The 21422-nt window shown below is 40.3% G+C and overlaps 1 protein-coding gene across 3 annotated transcripts; it reads left to right on the top strand.

Moving 5' to 3' along the window:
• The first annotated feature begins 12787 nt into the window (after positions 1-12787).
• On the top strand, positions 12788-15453 carry LOC113299013 (cyclic pyranopterin monophosphate synthase, mitochondrial-like). Of its 3 annotated transcripts, XM_026547937.1 has the most exons (4): positions 12886-12937; positions 13512-13696; positions 13933-14078; positions 14539-15453. In XM_026547937.1, the coding sequence occupies exons 3-4, from the start codon at positions 13974-13976 to the stop codon at positions 15133-15135; spliced, it is 702 nt and encodes a 233-aa protein (XP_026403722.1). In that variant the 5' UTR covers positions 12886-12937; positions 13512-13696; positions 13933-13973; the 3' UTR covers positions 15136-15453. The 3 variants fall into 3 exon arrangements, with proteins under 3 accessions (XP_026403723.1, XP_026403721.1, XP_026403722.1); XM_026547938.1 differs by lacking the exon at positions 13512-13696 and having other exon boundaries at positions 12788-12912; XM_026547936.1 differs by lacking the exon at positions 13512-13696 and having other exon boundaries at positions 12841-12937.
• Positions 15454-21422: the final 5969 nt, after the last annotated feature.

Genomic DNA, 21422 nt, shown 5'->3' with positions numbered 1-21422 from the left:
AAGGAGCACATTTCGATCTCATCTTGCTTTATTTCCTTAAGCAAGTGTATATGAAATTAATCATCAATATGCTCGCATGATCTTTCCATTGATCGTCACATTCTTATAATCCACTTGGGATGTCATTGTTCTCTGGAATCATTAAACTTCGGAGCGTCCTCCAGTTTGATTCATGGACATATTCATAGACAATCTTATGAGATGATTTCTAATGATATAAGTAAGTTGTGCCTTCCTCACCTACTTCCTTTCTAGGTGAGGATTGATCGAACCAAGTGGTCTCTCCAACTTCCTTTATGGATCCACGACCACACTTCCACTAAGTGTAGTTGCAACACCTCAGTCGATGATATATATCCCTTATTGAGGATTTGTAACCTTGCAGGTAGGTTTTCAGCTGGTATGTGTGATCTCATCACTTTAGCGACATCAATGTACATTCTGAAAATCGATTATTCTTTCACATCACATTTATATTTGTGGAGTACAAGAATCAATATGAGACACAGTGGGAACACACCACGACAATTCCTGTCGTTCCCATATAATATACTTTTTCTTATCACCCCCTAACGACGAGAAGACTGTCTCATTAAAGTGATAACCCACAAATCTAGCGGTAAGAGATATCCTGGCAAAGATTTCAAAATGCGGATAATTGTTGGAAATTATTGTCCAACATAAGCACTTAATCATTTCGATGACCCATCATAGTACGATGTGGAGTCATAAGGGAACATATATGGTGCGACCAAAAACGCGTAAGAACACAAAATGTCAGGCTTATATCCAGTTACCAATTGTGGGTCTAAAACGAATAAGTGAAGATGCGTGTGATATTGCATATTCCCCAAGCACTTAAAGGTAGGTTTGTACGCATAACCATGCCTTAGGCACCATAAGTAACCTTTGTTGATAGCCTTTGCGAGACCATAGGGTATAGGATGCTCTACGTTGATCCTATTAAACATGCAATAACCATCAAGTACTTTTGATGTATACTCTATAGCATTTACAAGGGGTGGTGAGTCCTTACATGTATAATGTGTGCTAGTAGTTTTCCAAACGCAACATTACTTGGGAAATATAACTAGTCCAAAATGTCAAAAAATCCACGAGAGCCATAAGTCACTTTAATGACACGTATTCTGCATGGATATTTTTCTAAATATCACCTCGTTTTCTTTGTAATATGGATTATTTACCATTTTCATCTTAGGATGGTCTCGGTCCTATTTTACTGAAGGCTTTGTGAAATGAGTGATATGCTCTCTTACTTAAAAGCATAACGGGAAGGGGGGTTGTGAATCTAGTTCTTTAGAGAACACTTTTTGAGAGATATGTTGTTACTTCGCATCCTGTCAATATTTTTCCCGTTGTCTCGTCCACTCAAACACAATGATGTAAGTATGAGTCCTTTCAAAACGAAACGTCATGTCACAACCAAAGTGCCTTTATGGTTACGTCAAAGTCTGTATGAGTTAATTCTCAATATTTCATCGTCGAAGTCAATATGGATTCAATAATCCAAATACTATAGTGATTTACATTTCACTAGATTGACTCATAAGTTTCTCTAAGTTATATTTCCTTCCAAATATATTAGAGACTTTAAAAGATGCAATCAATTACATCATTGTGAGTTTCCATATGATATCCACTTGCATGGGTCTCTTTGGAATTTAACAAGGTGATTAGCTCTCGGTACATATAGAGATTTTGTGACTTTTAATCTTTGTTCCATATTGGAAACAAAATTTTAGCATTACTTCGCTCGATGATCCAATCATCGTAGTCACATTACAAGGAAATAGTTCAACAACTAATTTAAATTCCTTAAGAGTTTCGTGTAATAAGTGTTGTGACCTTATTACATAACAAAAGAAAATCTATCTCATTTACTTATGAGTGTTACCATTCATGAAGATGATATACTTTTCATCATAATGTACGAATTATCCTTATAACTCAAGTACTTTTGAGTATATCTCAAGTTCTTTAGAGTATTTCAATCTCATGAAAATGATATACTTTTCATTCCATAAGTGCAGACAATGAATTTAATTCTTCGCAAAAAAAAAATCTTTATTTTAGCTAATGAAATATATGTCAAACTATCATGTAGACAACAATTTAGGATCAAAATGTAGAATCTAACAATACGAATTCGATTGAATAAAGGTAAGAAAAAATATGGGTAAGTGTATTGACTTGGAAAATTTCTTGTTTCCATTAATGTTGATGTCTAGGGCATGATCTTCTCCAAGAATATAGTTGTTTATGGGTGAAAACTATTCCTGCCGAATTTGGTAATTTGGGTTGTGTGGATGAGGAATGAATCTAAACCCTAAACAAATGCACTGCACGGGAGTGCTTTATGATTCGAGAAATCAATCTGTACAATTCTGGCCTAAACCAAGAAATGACCGTTCCAGACTTGCTTCGGTCACAAAGTGAAGGAGACGGGGTTGATCTTAGGGAGGGAAGCGAAGAAGGTGTTGAGATTGTGAAGGTGTTGGCTATGTTTGACTTGTATCAGAAAGATAAACTGGCTTACAAAAGGAAAGCTATCAGTTCTGGTGTTGGAATACGATTGTATCAACACTTGGTTTCTGTTGTCTTGTCTTGTTTGAAAATAGGGAGGAGAACCTATTTATACAAGTCATTGAGCCTAACCCACGTCTCTCATGGGAAGTGGAGAAAGTGGAGTGATGGAGTAGTGGAGTTGCGTGTGTTAGTGTTATACGATCAGTCTTGCCCACTTCTCCCATCATCACTAACTGTCCATGAATTCATGACACGTTCTTGTGATGGCGCGTTGTGCGCTGCATGCTGTAAACCGCCAGACCAATACCCCAGTATGTATCCCCCAGTTTGTGACATGATTGATGTCTCTAATGTGCGGATCGTGGGACCCACAATAGCATGTAATGCTAGGTTAAATAACTAAGTTATTTGGGAATTTGATACTTGTAAAATATCACGTGAATTCTATGCATGTAATGCATCGAATATATTCAGCATGTATGAAGCATCGTTGTTGAGCGTCTTAAAATAGCATCATGTCCAGCCTACTTCATGTGATGGTTTGGAGGCTGCGCAAGAAAGTCCTCTCTTGGCCGACCACATGGTGTGGTAGAGTGGCGGATGGTAATCACCACGACACCTCATTGACCAACTAACTCCTGACCAGGGCTGTATAACCAAGCAAGTGAAGTTGAACGGACGAGATGATCTTTGAGACACTCATCTGCAACCGTTAGTGGAATTAGGGTTTACGAAGAGGTGCGCAAGCATCACTCTTCAGCTTGGGACACGATTTTGGCAAGGCCGATTGGGCATGCGTGTAGACGGCATGCCGGTGTACATGGCCATACCTCATTGTCTCGTGAAAGTGTAATCTAGATAGATCAATTTGTCCGGCAAAGAGGAGCGGCTAGGATTGATTTGCGACAGATATTTTGTGATGCAAAGGCCGCGCGTCATGCCAACTTTGGACGCGCGTTTCGAGGTGACCAAGCCTGGTCGGTCTTGGCTGGTTAGTCTGGTGCGCAGACGACGGGCTGGTGTACACGCTTGTATTTCATTGTCCCATAGAAACGTGATCTAAGCCACTCAATTTTTCCGGCAAAATTGAGTGGTCGAGATTAGTTTGCAATTGGGAGGTGTGACCACGCTTAGTTTGGGCGTGCGAATTGAGGAAACCAGACATGATATGCCTTGGCCGATCGGGTGTGGAGATAGGTGGGCCCACGGTGATCATGTTGATGCGCACCAGACCTGCCTAGTCTATTCCTGGACCCTTCATTCGTGCAGGAGAAAATGGACGCTCGTGATGTTCAAACCCTAATTAGGGTTTCACCGGACGTACATCATGCCTTGTTTAAGCGCACGAACTGGAACGACCAACTATAGTTGGTCCTGACCGATCGGTCATGTATATAGGAGGACCCATGGTGATTGTGTTGATATTCTCTAGGCCCTTTGAATATATATCTACACCCTCCATCTATGCCTGCGAAGATGGATGGTTGAGACTGCTTTGCAACACATGTAATGTGCCGCAGACCCTAAATTAGGGTTTCACGTCCGCTTTGCTTTGGCTGGACGATTTGGCAAGCCATGCTACCCTTTTGGGGAGGCCGACCATGCGGGCCCCTCATTGGGTCGGTGGTGAATACTCCAATACCTGCCTGGGGGTTATGGATCCGATCTAAGCCATCCAATCATGCTGGTGAAGTTGAATGGCCGTGATCGTTTCTGAGACTGATACGGACAATCCAGATGCTCGATCGGGCTAGTATAACACTCCGAGAGTTATAGACTATACGTGTATTTCGTACATGCGTCCTTATTTAATACTTGGAGATTCGTGTTGCTCTGCTGAGAGCGGATCACTCAGTCGTCATGCCGCACCAATAATGAGAATGGATCAGTACAGGAAATACAAGGCTGGTCATGCATTAATTGGTAATGCTATAAATTTATAGTGAAGAAGTATTCTCCACTTTATCAGTGGCTTTATCCTTTGCAGGATGTTAGCGCATAGTTTTGGATTTTACAATTTTAGCCTTAAATGAAAATCCACCATCAACATTAAGTCCCCTGCCTAACGCATAATGGTTGCATTATTGTGGGGTAGGTATGAGATGGTGACAGTTAAAGATAAAACTTATGAGACAAAGCTAGATGTTACCAGGAGAGACAGGTCGTCTTGTCCTTGGAGCATGTCACGTTCAAGTGGCGTCCAGGAGAGCGTTCCCCTAGCATGATGTCGGTCTTGCCTGCTTCGATCGACCTTGCTATGCCTGCTTCGGTCGAGGGGCTTTTGTGCATGCTTGATCGAACGTGGGCTTGATGTGCCTAATCGACGGACTGCTACGTCTGCTTCGTTCGTGGGAGTACGCCAGGTGTGACGACGACCTTGGTGGGACCGGTTTCCTCCTTCAGATATTTGAGTCAAGAAGGGAATAGAACTTGTATGCTCCTCTTCCCATAGACAACCGTGCATGTAACCCTGAGCAGATGTGGACCCCACCATGTATATGCTTCGACCAAACGTTACCTTGTTGCACCTGTTTGATAGGCATGTGGGCCCGCCTACTTCGCTCAACCGTGGGACTCATCATGCGTCTGCTTGATCGAACGTGAGCTTGTTGTGCCTGCTTCGGTTAAACGTGGGTCCACTGTGTGCCTGCTTTGGTCGAACGTGGGACCCGATGTAAGCATGCTTGCTTCGAACATGGGCAGATGTGCATGCTTCAAACGTCGTCCCTGTGCAACCGACCCTGCTGTGTGCGCCTATTTCATTCGAATACTAGCCTTATGACCTTGATCAACTCCGGCTTCGTGAACTCTACCAACACCGGCCTTGTTTGCTGACGTGGCCCAATACCATCCTTACTTGCTGACGTGGCCCAATACCAGCCTTGTGACCTTGATCGACCTTGACCAATACCGGCCTGACGTGACCCCAGCCTACTTGCGTGACGTGATATCAGTCTTGCTTGTGTGACGGGACCCGCCGCGTGCCTGCTTTGCTCGGGGCCGGCTGTTGCCTCACCCAACACCAGACTTGCTCCTTGACCAACACCTGCCTTGCCTTGACGAACACCGCCCTTGCTGACGGACATCGCTGCCGCGACCGACACCGGCCTTGCTGTCTTGTTTCGTTCGAACACCGGACTTGTCCCGTATACCAGCTTTGTTACTTCTACCAACATAGGCCTTGCCGTTGTGACCAACACCGATATTGTTGACTAACACCGGTCTTGTTAACCAACGTCGATCTTCCCATTGCTCGAACGTGGCACCCAGGCATGCTTGCTTTTCCCAAACGTGAACCTTGTAAGTTCGAACGTGGTGCGGGTCCCGCTGAGAGCGTTGAAGCAGCTTTTGGAGCGAGCAGGTCCTGGAGATCGTTGAAGAAGCTTCTGGTGGAGGGAGCGTTGAAGCGGCTTCTGATGGAGAGAGTATTGAAGCAGCTTCTTCGGGAGAGAGCGTTGAAGCAAGCTTCTTGTGGAAGAGCGGTGAAGCATATTCCTCTTCAGTTTGATTTACACTTGCGAATTACATGCTTCTTGATTGACCGTGTTGAAGAAGTCCCTGACTGACGGTGAAGGAACTTCATGCTGAGCCTCAGTCCCCAAGCGTGATTTACATGGTTTTATCTTGTATGGTCGGTGGGTTTACCATAATAAAGATATCACCATCTCTCCTCCGTGACTCTACTACTTCTCCGTGGGAAAATAAAATATGCAGAAGTTCATATTACCTCTGTCCGTAGTGGTTGTTTCTACGGTGAAGCTTGAACAACGGTTCTCAACCGCAGCTGCGATCAGAAGAGACTGAGAGGAAGATGGAGCGAACTTGGCGGTCTTCATATAGTGGTAGAGCTCGTCTCGTTATTATAGGGAGAAGCTAATGATGGAACCGATGGCTTCCTGATGTTGCCTCATGGAATGAAGAAGAGGGGGACAGTCCCCTGCCCACGAGTATCCATTGAGCCTTCAACTTGATAGATGTTGCCACACTGGGTTCATGAGACCGTCTTTACGCCTGCGTTACGCTTCACAGACGTCCGGGAATATCACCGACCTTTGACAATACTTCTGCACTCTTGAGTATATATTCGTCTTTGGACATCTTGGAACGATAGCGTGCTTGCATCTCTCTAAATTCACCATCTTTGAGATGGGAAGTGCTAAGTGTCATACTCCTTTGCTATTATCATCTTCGGATAGTGTCTTTGAGGAGTAGGGAAGTTCCTTCATGCGAATGACTTAACTAATGATGAAGCTCTTGACATGGAGAATCTGTATGTACCTCTTAAGACCCAGGTGCAATCTCCTTTGGTAACGCAACTACTTCTTCTACGGGAGACGAAATTCTGAAAGCGTCTCTCATTGATGTTGTTGTCGTCGATCCATACATGGAATATCTTGGACGTTGGGTCATCATTGTGGCGGTCGTGCATGTGCTATTGGAGTTGGAGTTGGCGATCTTGGACGCGCAGGATGTTGTATCTCGGTGGTTTTCCTCTTACTGCTTCAGCGGAACTTCTTACAAAGGCTGAAGATTGTATTTCCCGTTGGTGAAATATATGTTTCCACGAACATTGTGAGGCTCTTCATTACTGGCAGGCTTGCTGTTTCCAGCAGAGCAGGTGTTGTCATAATTGCACCATGCTCATACATCCTTATCTGGTTGTAGCCGCTACATCCATCCATGGAGGAGAACATGCCGTGTTCGCTGGTAGCATCTACCAACATGTCGATGTTAGGTAGAGGAAATCGTCATTGGGGAAACATTCTTTCAAGTCTCTGGAATCCATGTAACACCTGATCTCGCGCCTGAATTGCCTCGAAGATTGTTTGACCGACTTGGATCAGAGATTGTATGAATGCTTACACAAGGTCGAGCTGATGGAGATAGGCCTAGGAGATTCCTCATCGTCGAGCTCATCAGTTGTGGAGTTGTTACCATCTTGCAGCTGTCGTGGAGCATCCAACACCTCTTCCTGTGGATCGTTGTTGTTGTAGCATTCCGTTGGGCGGAGAGACTGGGTAATAGTCTCCACTGCTGATTGCTAACAGAGGCATTGGTATACAGTTTTCCCTTTCTGTCCACGGCTTGCCACGAAACATGGGTTGTGGCTTCATCGGATGAAGAGGAATGCCTTGTCAGCAAAGGTGCGTCGTGGGGATTAGCCCTCAATGATGCAAGTCGGTCCTCCTCCTGGATTGACGCCCACGTGGAAAGTGGGATGCAATGGACTTTGTCTGATCCTTCCCGCGGAGCTTCCCTCAGTTCGAACAGTTCTACTCCGTATATTGGTGCTTAAGGAGACAATGATGCAGGAATACGAACGATTTCTTTATCCAGCATAGTCTTCAGGCATTGGTGATACGTTGAAGGCACGATCCCGTATGTGCTGGTCTAGTTTCCTTCAAAGTATGTCATTGTGGTAGGATGCCATACGATCTTTCCTGAGAGAACCTTGGCCATCCTGAGGGTCTTGAGAGTAATCACATTCGAAGACGCTCCCGTTTCGATGAGGGCCCTCTTGAACTCTGAATCCTTGATGCGTGCAGTAACGTGTAGGGCCCGGTTGTGACCTTCTTCTGGCAGATTGCAGCAAAACATCTATGCCCGTTGATTCTTAGAGAGGTGTAAAAGTTCGCATAAACTTTCCACTAGAGAAACCGCTTCCTGATCCACCGGCCTCCGGCTCATAGTGAGACTATTGACTTGAGGAGGATCGTTGTGAGGATCAGTCCCCAGTGTAGGAATCTCCATGACAGGACCGTTCATATCTGATGTCGCTTCTTTGATCAGGTCCATGTAGGTCCGCGCTGCTGAAGTACCTTCTCCGGGTGCGTTGAATGCGTTCCTTGTTGGCTTCAGGGGATGTCGCGACTCTTGTGGAAATCGATCAGTTAATGTCTTAAGAAAAGTGAGTACCTCTTTCTGAGTTGCAGCCATATCCGTTTGAGTCTTAGCAAGGACTTCCTGCCTATCCGTGCGATGGTATTGGGATATGATCCTCCTCTTTCTCCTCCAGCTCCTCGTTATGATGAAGGGGTGGAAGTTATTTCTCTGGTGACCGCCCGAGGCGTTACACTTTGAGGAGATGCCGGGATCTGCGGCTGCTCTGGCTCTGGTGATGGGAGGTGTTACACTTACTGTAACATCTCCTGCTCCGCTGGTGCTGGTAGTAGAGGAAGCAATTCCACGAGATACATTGATGGTATTGACTGGCTGCACGGTGACACCTGAGATATCAACACCGAGAGTGTTTCGAACGCTAGTCCCGTCAGGATTGGTCGCTGATCCAGACCTAAGATCCACCATTTTCGAAATCAGTTAATTTAATTGGTATTGAAGAAATTGACTTCACAACCGAGAGATTAATCTCCCACTATGGTCGCCAATTGTTTATGGGTGAAAACTATTCCTGCCGAATTTGGTAATTTGGGGTGTGTGGATGAGGAATAAATCTAAACCCTAAACAAATGCACTGCACGGGAGTGCTTTATGATTCGAAAAATCAATCTGTACAATTTTGGCCTAAACCAAGAAATGGTCGTTCCAGACTTGCTTCGGTCACAATGTGAAGGAGATGGGGTTGATCTTAGGGAGGGAAGCGAAGAAGGTGTTGAGATTGTGAAGGTGTTGGCTATGTATGACTTGTATCAGAAAGCTGAACTGGATTACAGAATGAAAGCTATCAGTTCTGGTGTTGGAATACGATTGTATCAACACTTGGTTTCTGTTGTCTTATCTTGTTTGAAAATAGGGAGGAGAACCTATTTATACAAGTCATTGATCCTAACCCAGTCTCTCATGAGAAGTGGAGAAAGTGGAGTGATGGAGTAGTGGAGTTGCGTGTGTTAGTGTTACACGATCAGTCTTGCCCACTTCTCCCATCATCACTAACCGTCCATGACTTCCTGACACCTTCTTGTGATGGCGCGTTGTGCGCTGCTGTAAACCACCAGACCAATACCCCAGTATGTATCCACCAGTTTGTGACATGATTGATGTCTCGAATGTGCGGATCGTGGAACCCACAAAAGGTAGCATGTAATGCTAGGTTAAATAACTAAGTTATTTGGGAATTTGATACTTGTAAAATATCACGTGAATTCTATGCATCTAATGCATCGAATATATTCAGCATGTATGAAACATCGTTGTTGAGCGTCTTAAAATAACATCATGTCCAACCTACTTCATGTGATGGTTTGGAGGCTGTGCAAGCAAGTCCTCTCTTGGCCGACCATATGGTGTGGTAGAGTGGCGGATGGTAATCACCACGACACCTCATTGACCAACTAACTCCTAACCAGGGCTGTATAACCAAGCAGGTGAAGTTGAATGGACGAGATAATCTTTGAGACACTCATCTGCGATCGTTAGTGGAATTAGGGTTTATGAAGAGGTGCGCAAGCATCACTCTTCAGCTTGGTCGAATCCAAGCTTGGGACACGATTTTGGCAAGGCTGATTGGGCATACGTGCAGACGGCATGCCGGTGTACATGCCCATACCCCATTGTCTCGTGAAAGTGTAATCTAGATCGCTCAATTTATCCGGCAAAGAGGAGCATCTAGGATTGATTTGCGACAGAGATTTTGTTCCCCAAAGGTCGCGCGTCATGCTAACTTTGGGCGCGTGTTTCGAGGCGACCAAGCCTGGTCGGTCTTGGCCGATTAGTCTGGTATGCAGACGACGGGCTGGTGTACACGCCTGTATTTCATTGTCCCATAGAAACGTGATCTAAGCCACTCAATTTGTCCGGAAAAATTGAGTGGTCGAGATTAGTTTGCAATTGGGAGGTGTGACCGCGCCTAGTTTGGGCGTGCGAATCGAGGCAACCAGGCATGATATGCCTTGGACGATCGTGTGTGGAGATAGATGGGCCCACGGTGATCATGTTGATGCGCACCGGACCTGCCTAGTCTATTCCTGGACCCTTCATTCGTGCAGGAGAAAATGGACGCTCGTGATGTTCAAATCCTAATTAGGGTTTCACCGGTCGTGCGTCATGCCTTGTTTGGGCGCACGAACTGGAATGACCAACTATAGTTGGTCCTGACTGATCGGTCATGTATGTAGGCGGGCCCACGGTGATTATGTTGATATGATCTGGGCCCTTTGAATCTACATCTACACCCTCCATCTATGCCTGCGAAGATGGATGTTTGAGACTGCTTTGCGACACATGTAATGCACCGCAGACCCTAAATTAGGGTTTCACATCCGCGCTGCTTTGGCTGGACGATTTGGCAAGCCATGCTACCTTTTTGGGGAGGCCGACCATGCGGGGCCCGCATTGGGTCGGTGGTGAATAATCCAATACCTGCCAGGGGGTTATGGATCCGATCTAAGCCATCCAATCATGCTGGTGAAGTTGGATGGTCGTGATCGTTTCTGAGACTGATACGGACAGTCCAGATTCTCGATCGGGCTAGTATAACACTCCGAGAGTTATAGGTTGTACGGGTATTTCGCACATGCCTCCTTATCTAATGCTTGGAGATTCGTGTTGCTCTGCTGAGAGCGATCACTCAGTCGTCATGCCGCACCAATAATGAGAATGGAGTAGTACAGGAAATACAAGGCTGGTCATGCATTAATTGGTAATGTTATAAGTTTATAGTAAAGAAGTATTCTCCACTTTATCAGTGGCTTTATCCTTTGCAGGATGTTAGCGTATAGTTTTGGCTTTTACAATTTTAGCCTTAAATGAAAATCCACCATCAACAATAGTGTTCGTTTTCTTTTAAACTCCCTATATCTCTTATAGCTGACTACTAATATGTGATACTTGCATTACAACGCTTGTATCATTCTCAGTAAAATGTTTATACCAAGATTTTCAACTCTCATTGGTATGAGTAAGAACTACATCTTTGTCCCATTATAAGTAGATACATTTACTTTGTATCATTACTACTAGAGCCAGAATTACATCTCTGACTCATGGAAACTTTTGTGAGTTTCTTTCCACAAAACGTGAGGTGTGCTTTTAATTACAACATATCATTGTCAAATTTATTGACTCATTATAATCTAACAAGTGGATTACATCCCACTTAACATTCAAGTTTGGGGGAAAATGAATGTTTCGACAAACTTCCTTCAAAGTAATACATCGTCTGAAGTTAATATGTCGACTTGGAAATGTTGAAGGTATGGCTTCCTCTTTGAAAGGTGTATCTTATTAGTTGAAGATTTTTATGAAAACTTCCACATCATAGACTCTTTAGTGGTTCTCAAGTACTTCAGAGTTCAAAAGGTCAAATTAGAGTCGAATTGGTTTAGTCAAAGTCTGGTCAACTATTTGGTCAAGACTCTGTCCATTGGGTTGACAAGGTCATGTTTAATGTATATAAACATATATGGACCACTATATATGAAATATTCAGTCCCATTGATAATAAGTGTGAAACTATTAGCACATGAGCCCAAAACATATCGTTAACCCTAAAAATTGAAAAAAATTCTTCTTTCAACTGTTCTGATCGAAAGAAAAATGCGTCATAGTCCGATCATGATAAAATGTTTACTGTAGATTCAGCACAATGTTTCGACAAACATATTAAAATTTCAAAGACATCCAACGGCTAGATAAAAAGATATTTATGACGCCGTATAACTGTTCCAATTTATGTTTCCATGAACACAGCAGGATATATCACGTACTTTGGAGTAGTTTCCATGGCTGGATCTTTATGAACTTTTTACAGTATTTCCATGAGGATAACATGTACCATGTATAAAAATTACAGAATAATCCAACGGTTAAAATTATACGAAACTTAGGTTTTTCGACACTGTTATAATTAGGGTTTTCTAAAGGAAGATAGTTCTACTAAAATCAGAATTCGGAGATTGCATCATATTCCGATTTGATTGAAATTGTAAGAGAGTAAATAACGACTAATTGGTTTAAATATACTAAATTTTAATGAAAATCTAACGGTAAAATCTATACGTTTGATAATCATGCTTTCGTGGAACCCTAATATATATTATGAAACAAAATTTCTTTGTCCAAAAGAAATACCTGGTAACGCATCCACACAAAAAATAAATAAAAAATCAAGTGATCCAATATAGCTCTGCGGTATAGCTTCGTGCATGATAACGTGTTGTAGTAGAATAATAGGGGAAAAAAGAAGACGCAGAGAAGAGAAGGATTTCTATTGATTAGCCTATCGCATAGGTAAAGTATCCACTGTATACATGTAAAGAGAAACCGTTAGGCATCTAGTCGAGCTGCACATCCATGGGCCGTAGGCCCAATAACTGAAATTGATTTTTTTGCTTTCATTTTCAGTCGCTGCCTTCGTTTTACTGGTTGAAACATTCAGCTGCTGTTGAACTGGAGATTACTGAATGCTTGGTGAGGAACCGATCGTAATTGAAAAGTACTCACTCTCGTAGTCTTTCAATTTCACCCTGCTTTTATGAAAATGTTCGTTTATATGGATTCAGTTTTTCTAACCTTAATTGTCCAGTTGTGTTTGCTGAAATACGTAGGAGAATTCCAATTCGTCTGGGTTCTAAAAGAACTCATGTTTTGTTTCTCGTCTCTTTATTTCTTTCTGCTGAATGATAAGTTTCTGAACTGTTAACTGTTTGTAAAAATGCCTCAGAGCAAAATATGTGTTATTTTTGTTTTGTTTTTAAAGAAGAAAAGCTTCTGAAGAAATTCCACAGTATTTTAACCTTGAAAAACCCTAAACGATCGCATCCTTACTATTGCAGTATTAAGGCCATCATGTTTCTTCGTACTTGATTAAAACCAGTAAAAGATTGATACCCATTGATTTCACTGAAGTATGAAAGTTTATTTGATTTATGAAGCAATCAAGCTTTACCATAATTTTGTTGGTCAGTACTGGACTAAGGTTAGTGCGAGATGTAATATTGATTGGTAGATTGACATTAGATCACATAGCTCAATTTGAATGAAGGTTCATTTTTACATTGTTTTGCTAGTTTCCTCATTCTCCGGTGTTGATGGTGTAGTACTTCGTTTTGAATTTTCTAAGAAGTGTAGCAAAGGAAAGCAGACGATACAGTAGCCACTCTTTGTCTCAGCCCTTTAGCAAGCTAGATTTCAAGAGTTGGGAGATACAACGTCGGTAAACAATATTGATCAATGTGGATGTGAAGTAAATCATGTTAGTTTTCCAATTTGGTTCATCGCACATGTTAGGGGCAAGTTTCAATTGAAATTAAGATTTTTGTAGTTCTGCAGTTATTGGATAATTCAGGCAGTCACTGACTCACTACGATGATCTGCTTTTGTTTGCTGAATTGTCTGAATGAAGATTTAGATTAAGCTTTTACTTCTCTATTTCTAGTCAAAAATCTACCATGTAACTTATATCCTTTGTCTTTTCACATCCTCTTACAGCTCTTGGGAAAGGAAAAGGTCTCAACTAAATAATACCCACCATGATTCTTCGGCAAATGGCAACGAAACTTCATTCTTGTAATAGATACTTGCACACTAACAAAAACAGCGCAGATCTTGCAAATGCAATCGCTGAGTTCAACAAGGTAATAGCATAATTCTTCTTTTAAGTTCTTTAAGTTGGAAATAGTGATTGTCATAAGTACTAGTTGCAAACTTTTATTGTGTTTATATTACACGGAAAGAAGTTCCATATCATTATCAAAGGAAAAATGAAGAAAACGACAGTCTGTTAGTTGTTCTTGACTTTAATTGTTTCTGTTGAGTGATAATGAAAAACTCATTTCTGAAATTGTCTAAACCAAGCTCAACTTTTTGATGACCCTGAACTGCATCCGGGGTCACAAGCTGAACACCACCTTAATCTTCAAAATACACTCGGTTGCAATGAGATTTGAAACCTTTAACTTGTGTGAGAATCAAACTCGAGCTACCTATATGCCCATGAATTTCTTTTATTTTCACGGCTTTCCTATATGTTTGCATTGTGATGCACACTCCATTTACTATTCTGCTTTGCGTTATCACCGCCAATTTGATTTACAGGAGATGGAGTCAGTTTTTGGCGATCCTCCTCCTGTTGGTGATGGTAGCTCCATGAACAACCTTCCATTAACTCAAGACACTGCATTTGTACCTCCAGGCATCAAAGAAAATGTAAACGAGCAACAGCTAACGCACATTAACAAAAGTGGGGAGGCTCAGATGGTGGATGTATCTATAAAGGAAACAACCAAGAGAGTTGCCATTGCAGGTTGCAGAGTTATTCTGGGGCAAAAAGCGTTCAGTATGGTCTCTGAAAATCAAATAACCAAAGGAGATGTCCTCACTGTTGCAAAGATTGCTGGTGTCAATGGTGCAAAGCAAACAAGCAACCTAATTCCATTATGTCATAATATTAGTTTGACCCATATTCGAGTCGACCTTACATTGAACAAGAATGATTTTAGTGTTGAGATAGAAGGAGAAGCTGCGACAACAGGGAAAACCGGGGTAGAAATGGAAGCCATGACAGCTGTTACCATTGCTGGCCTCACAGTTTATGACATGTGCAAGGCTGCTTCGAAAGATATCCAAATTACAGATGTTAGGCTTGAGCATAAGATGGGGGGAAAAAGTGGGGAGTGGTCTAGGAATAAGTAGAGTGATTTGCAAAAGAAGATAACTCATCAAACAAACCCGAATGATACAAAACTTGGATTCTCGCCGAAAGGCTTAAAGTTTATTGTCTTCAGCATTTTCTTCCCCTAAGATATGGGTTTTGAACCTCTTACATTTACAAGTTGTCAGATAATCCTTGAGTTTTGCCCTCTTAATACAAGAATTATTGTTGATCTATGGAATTTTTTGTATGATTAGTGTAAGCAAGTGTGTAGGAATGTCTTCACTGTATGTCTCAATTTGGCTCGAGGCTGTTACTTAAACATAGATACAATGCAATAGTCAGGATTGCGTTCCGAATGTTTTTGTTGTAAATAGCAAACTTACATGACTTCTCAAGTATTGATACTAGTGGGTTGTTTTCCAGGTGCATCAGGAACCAATGAAGTGTATCCTGGCCATTCACCAAAAATCACCTCAAAACTCAGTTATGACGAGCCATCATTAAACTTGTTGAGAATAGCATATTGGACAATGACCGCCTAGTAACTCGGTGTCTTATGATCTTGGACATCTCCACTTATGGGCTATTGGTATGATTAATTATAATTTGAATCTGTTAACAATGTTCATGGTGGTAACGTTGTTAGCATCCGTTGGAATTCGGATGACATGAACTCATGAAGGCATTCGTACGGGGAAGTCCAGATAGTAGGTTTAGATTACTCACATTAGTAGGTTACTGATAAATTTGTTTATTAGGTGCGGGTTGTATTTAGTTAAAGTTAAGGCTGTATTTAATCATCGCCTTATAAATACATGTCTTTTAACCAGTGTTTCTCATCCAAAGGAGAGCACAAAAACTCTACGGAAGGAGAAGGGTTGGTATTAGGGAGAAAAGCAAAGGAAACATTGAGATAAAATGTTGGACTCTGTGAGGTGTGGTGTTTATGATTGTTTACGAAGAATTCTCCGTTTATATGACTGAGAGAAGGTTTCGATGTAGCCAGGTTGTAAACTTATTCGTAAGTAAGTTGTTTGTTCTGATTTGAATAGATCGAAGAATCTATCTTATAGAGACATAACTACTTACGGTGAACTCTTAGGAAGTGGAAGTCGTGAGTAGTAAGAAGATGGAGGTCATGGGATTTAAGATTCAAGCTAAGTCTGCTTTTAAAATAAAGCAATCAATCTCCGCCGTTAGATGGTCTTAGCTTGTTACACACAAATGAAATATACATTCAATTAGATATGGGTAACCTTACCTAAACGTGTATATTGAGTTGGCTCAAAAAAAGTTACCCGAAGTTAGCCATATGAGCACTTTTGTCTTAACCACATTCATCTAACACTTCTAGATCAAATATGATGATCAATCAATTATGAAAGATGATCTAATTGTGTTTCACATAGCTAGAGTTGTTCAATTGTTCATTATATGAACAAATTGAAACAAAATCTGAATGATTCGTAATCGTACAAGTACTTATACAAGAATCAATTCATGAACATTCAGCCACGGTTTGCAAAGATTGCGTTCTTTAATTCATAAATGTTTTAGTTCATGAGTATGAGAACCATACTTAACCGATTTTAGAACTTAAACCACTGTGTTCGCAGACCAGGTATGCACTCCGGACCTTGGCCTTGTCCAGCCATTCGCAAACTAGGTATGCAAACATCTGTCCCGGACCCAACTCAGGTAGAACCGTTTGCATACTAGGTACGCAAACAAGGTTCCCAGACCTTTATAGTTAAAACCGTTCGCATACTAGGTACGCAAACAAGGTTCCCGGACCTGAATTATAACAATACAGTTCGCATACTAGGTATGCATAACGTGTTGTATCTAGACATGGTTAATTGTTCTGAACTCCCATTTCAATCATTAAAACATCCTTAGAAGACGACAATAGCTGTCTCACACAAACTATTAGCTTCATATAATTTTCAAGTGATCGAATGATCAATACGAAACCTTCCAAGTCGACATCAAATGATTGTCTCACACAAATCATGTAAGATGTTTCAAGGCAGTTTTCACATGATCATCTTTTGACTTAATATTTAGTTTCCAAGAAATAGATTGTTTCCAACTAAAATCGTCAAGAATAATGATGAACATAGTTAAAGCAAAAAGCTTCCAACACATATTTCGAGAAATAAATACGCGAGATAAACTCAGCTCGAAATATCAAATGTGTATAATGTAAAATCTATATAGCTATACGACTTAGTCTTAGAAGATACAATAGAATGGACTTCTGAGTGATAGATAAGTTTAGTATCCACATACCTTTTGTTGATGAAGTTCTTCCAAGCTCTCCTCAGTAGATCTTCGTCTTCAATCGATGAACGACGTGAAGTCTAAATCTCAACTACACATTCTATCCTAATACGAGACATAGCTATAAGTATACTAGAAATCAAGACTATATTTTTGATCAACTAAACTTGACAAACAAGCTTAAGATAACAACGCTTGCGAGTTCGACCGAGCAGTGCTCTAACAATCTCCCCTTTTGTCAATTTTAGTGAAAAACTATCAATACATATGGATAACAAAATAAATAAACTTTGTAGCTTGTCATCCATCATGCTTGATTTCCTTGGCTCTTCAACATTCCTTGAATTCTTCGCTACTCCAAGTACTCCAGCATTCTGAACGTGTTCAACTCAGCATCATTGTTGTTGAAGATCCGTAGCCATAACAATAAGAAAACAGATGTTCTGAATCATTGTTATACAATATCATAGTATTATTACATAGCATTAAAGTCCAATTGCATCACAACTTTGACAATAATACTACGGTGATATGTATCACTCCCCCTTATTCAGTACTTCATCTTACAATGAAAATCACTCCCCCTTACATAATGATCCCTAAACCATATGTATGTAGTGTCAACTACCAAATAATTTTATCCCCTTTTTGTCAATATAAATTGGCAAAAGTACGAAAACTACGAGACCATAATGAAATTTTCAAAAAAATACTTCATGACTAAAAGAGAACATATCTTTGTTTCGATGATTTCACATAGTCGAAACTTAGTGTATTCATCAAGGCGTTAATTAAGATACACGATAACTCCTACAATATTCCACATCCGCACTCCCCACAAATATTTGACAATTAAGCATAAGTTCAATTAAGAACTCTCCATCATAATATGTCATTCCCGAAAGAACAACATGAGAGACCTTACTTTTACAAGAAAAGAAGGATTTCTTTGGACATTGACAAACCACATGGATTTGTATCCGTTAAACTCGAATAAATTAACCAAGAAGACCTTATTGATTAATTTTATCGGAAACGCTCAACATAAGAAAACTTACGGAGCCATACAGTACTTTCACATAAAAGTGGATTAGGGAAAGATCAATACTAAGGAATTTTTAAAAGTTCATTCTATCTTTTATCAACATTTGCATAATGACACAATATACTTAACTTTTGAGCATATGTGAAAAGATGAGGGTACCCATATATACCTCAATATAAAACTTTTCCACCTATAAGTCCTTTCGCCGAAAGTGATTGTCTATGGACTGAGTCGAGACAATACAACAAATCTGTTCACACTTCGTTGATCGTCTATGGATACGAGATCGAGACAATACGACAACAAGATAACTTGCGTGATTGACTATGGACAGAAGATCGAGACAATACAACAACGAAGTATGATTACTTGATAATAGGTTCGGACTTAACCAAACACTATAGGATTACTATCAAGTAATTAGGAATTAACGTTTGTATATTTTACTTCTAATTATAATAAATTAATTATAATTGCGGAAATAGAAAAGTAAAAGACACAGCAAGATTTTGTTAACGAGGAAACCGCAAATGCAGAAAAACCTCGGGACCTTGTCCAGAATTGAATACTCTCAAAATTAAGCTGCTATACCAAATATAAACCAACTTCGTATAGTTGAGACCAAGGAACTAAACCTATAGTTCACCTAGTTCCCTCAGTATCCCTGTGCCTCCAACTTGCAATAAGTCACGCACTTGGAACAATTCCTTTAGTTCTTATTCCAAACACTAAAGGAACAACAAATTTGTTCGGTAAAAACTCTTTTCAAACAACGTGATATGAGTTTGACAAAAGGCTCTTCCGTTTAACCAATAAACTCCTTTGTCGGGCTCTTAGATCAATAAATTTAACAACTACCAAAGTAGTTGTTTAAACTATGCAATCAATACTATGAATCACAAAGAAATGTATTGATGTTGATCTATGCAACTAATCAATCCAATCCATCAAAACATAAACCGATTATAGTTGGATCCCCAGCCGATCAAGTTTTGTGCACACCAAATATTATGAACTCAAATAAGAAATCTTCTTTTTCTTCAAATCTTCTTAGATCTTCAATAAACACCTGCGCACAAACAACTTGAATCTTTTGTGATCAATCACACAAAAAACGGAGTCTGTTAACGATGGATTATCACAAGACGTTTTTCGATCTACAAACAGTCTAAAGATCCCCGTTGATACTTCGATCTAGTTTGAGTGAATCTTATATCAGAAGAGAAGATCCTCAAGCATAAACAAACTAGGTGCAATCAAAGTTCAACTACCTTTAGTCAATCAAATTAATCGAAAACTAATAATAAACTGCAATTATCTAGTTTCCCACCAACGGTACTCGTAGAGCTTCTCAATCCCAAAGAAGTCTTTAAAACGAGCGGTCGTAAGAGATTTCGCCTAATTAGGGTACTTTCCTCTCCGAATAGACGGCTCCACCAACAACAACACAACTAGGTAGTTTTGCTGGCTCTGAGGATTAGTTTTCTCGAAATGCAAACTTCAATATTTATAGACCAAGGAAGTTTGGACACCGAGGAATTTCCAAAACCGAATATTCTCAAAGATATGCAATAAAGCCAAAATCGGTTTTCACAATTCCTGGAAATGCTCTGTCCAAATATTGACAGAAATCTTAGTAGAAAATCTCCAATTAGTAAATGCACATTACTACTTTTTATTTTCTAAAGATATGCATTTAATTGCTGGAAATTAAAAGCGTATAAAATTAAAAACCTTAATTAAAAGATTCTCAATTTATTTCGATCCGGGATTCTCCTTTAGTTATTAAGGAATATCTTTGAACAATAATAGATAAGAATTACTACACATGTTCAAAGTATGTCGACATCTTTACTTTGTAAATACTTTTTCATATTTACAATCTTGGAACCGATTTGCCACACTTCCGAACGAGTTTAGAATTGGTTCATCTGATTTCCAAGAACTATGTGATTGATCAAAAACATTTAATCACCATTTATGGGTTTAACGGTTCTACCAAACACAAAGTTCGGTTCTACCTCCAAGTGGCTACTATGATCGGTTACACTAGTTTCCATAAAATGGCTCACTAAGTACCAGGATCGGTTACCACTATTTATGGTACTTACATGTGATCGGTTGCACAAGTTATAGGATCTGTTACACCAATTACTAAAACTTTTTAACCTACTACAAGGATCGATTACACATTTTTCGATTAGTCCCACCAAGTTCTAGGATCGTTTACCTAATGACTAGGAATGGTCACACCAATTACAAATACCGATCATACCATCTCAGGTGATTACTTAAGATTGGTTTCACTAATAAAAGTCATACTGATACATAAGTCAGGCATTGTGAATAATTTTACCAATAATCCTAGCGATTTTCCTTTCGGTTCGCAAAACATGTTTATGAATTGTACTTCCTTTAAACGAATGTAAAACATTGTTTCCTAGGACGAAATTTACACCCATACCCATACATAATCACAATAGCATTCATACAATTATGTCGATGTCTTATATACAAAGTTCAAAAGATAAGCGTTATACTTCATATTATAATTCCTTAATACTACGTCTAACTAGAGTATAATCATTCACAGCTTTGCAGTTATGTTTTCAATATAACACGACATGAAATATACGTAAAGAATGAAACTGTTCAAGTCAAAATATTACTAACCTCAAGAGGAAGGATGATGTTGTCGATGTAGCTCTTTACTTCTTCGCATTCTTCAAGTCTTCGAGTATACTTGTAAGTCTCATATCCTAATAACTTTCTAGCTAACCTATACGAATTTGACTCTAATAGATAATCAAGCAACTCTTTAATGAGTTTCGGTTTACTAAAATATGACAACCAAACTTAACATACCAACGCTTGGTGGGTTCAACCGAGCAATGCTCTAACAATCTCCCCCTTTTTCAATTTTAGTGACAAAACTCTTGCATCATATGGATAAAAAAATTACAAGAATTCATTATATATACGCTTGATTCCAAGTTT

This window comes from Papaver somniferum, chromosome 7 (assembly GCF_003573695.1).
Source record: "Papaver somniferum cultivar HN1 chromosome 7, ASM357369v1, whole genome shotgun sequence".
Lineage (NCBI taxonomy): Eukaryota > Viridiplantae > Streptophyta > Magnoliopsida > Ranunculales > Papaveraceae > Papaver > Papaver somniferum.
This window is presented reverse-complemented; position numbering and strand designations above follow the sequence as displayed.

Bases quoted from the DNA above. Each gene is read 5' to 3' on its own strand.
- LOC113299013 (XM_026547938.1), top strand. From the start codon at position 13,974: ATGATTCTTCGGCAAATGGCAACGAAACTTCATTCTTGTAATAGATAC. The intron at 14,079-14,538 runs GTAATAGCATAA...TTTGATTTACAG, and splicing joins CAATCGCTGAGTTCAACAAG to GAGATGGAGTCAGTTTTTGG.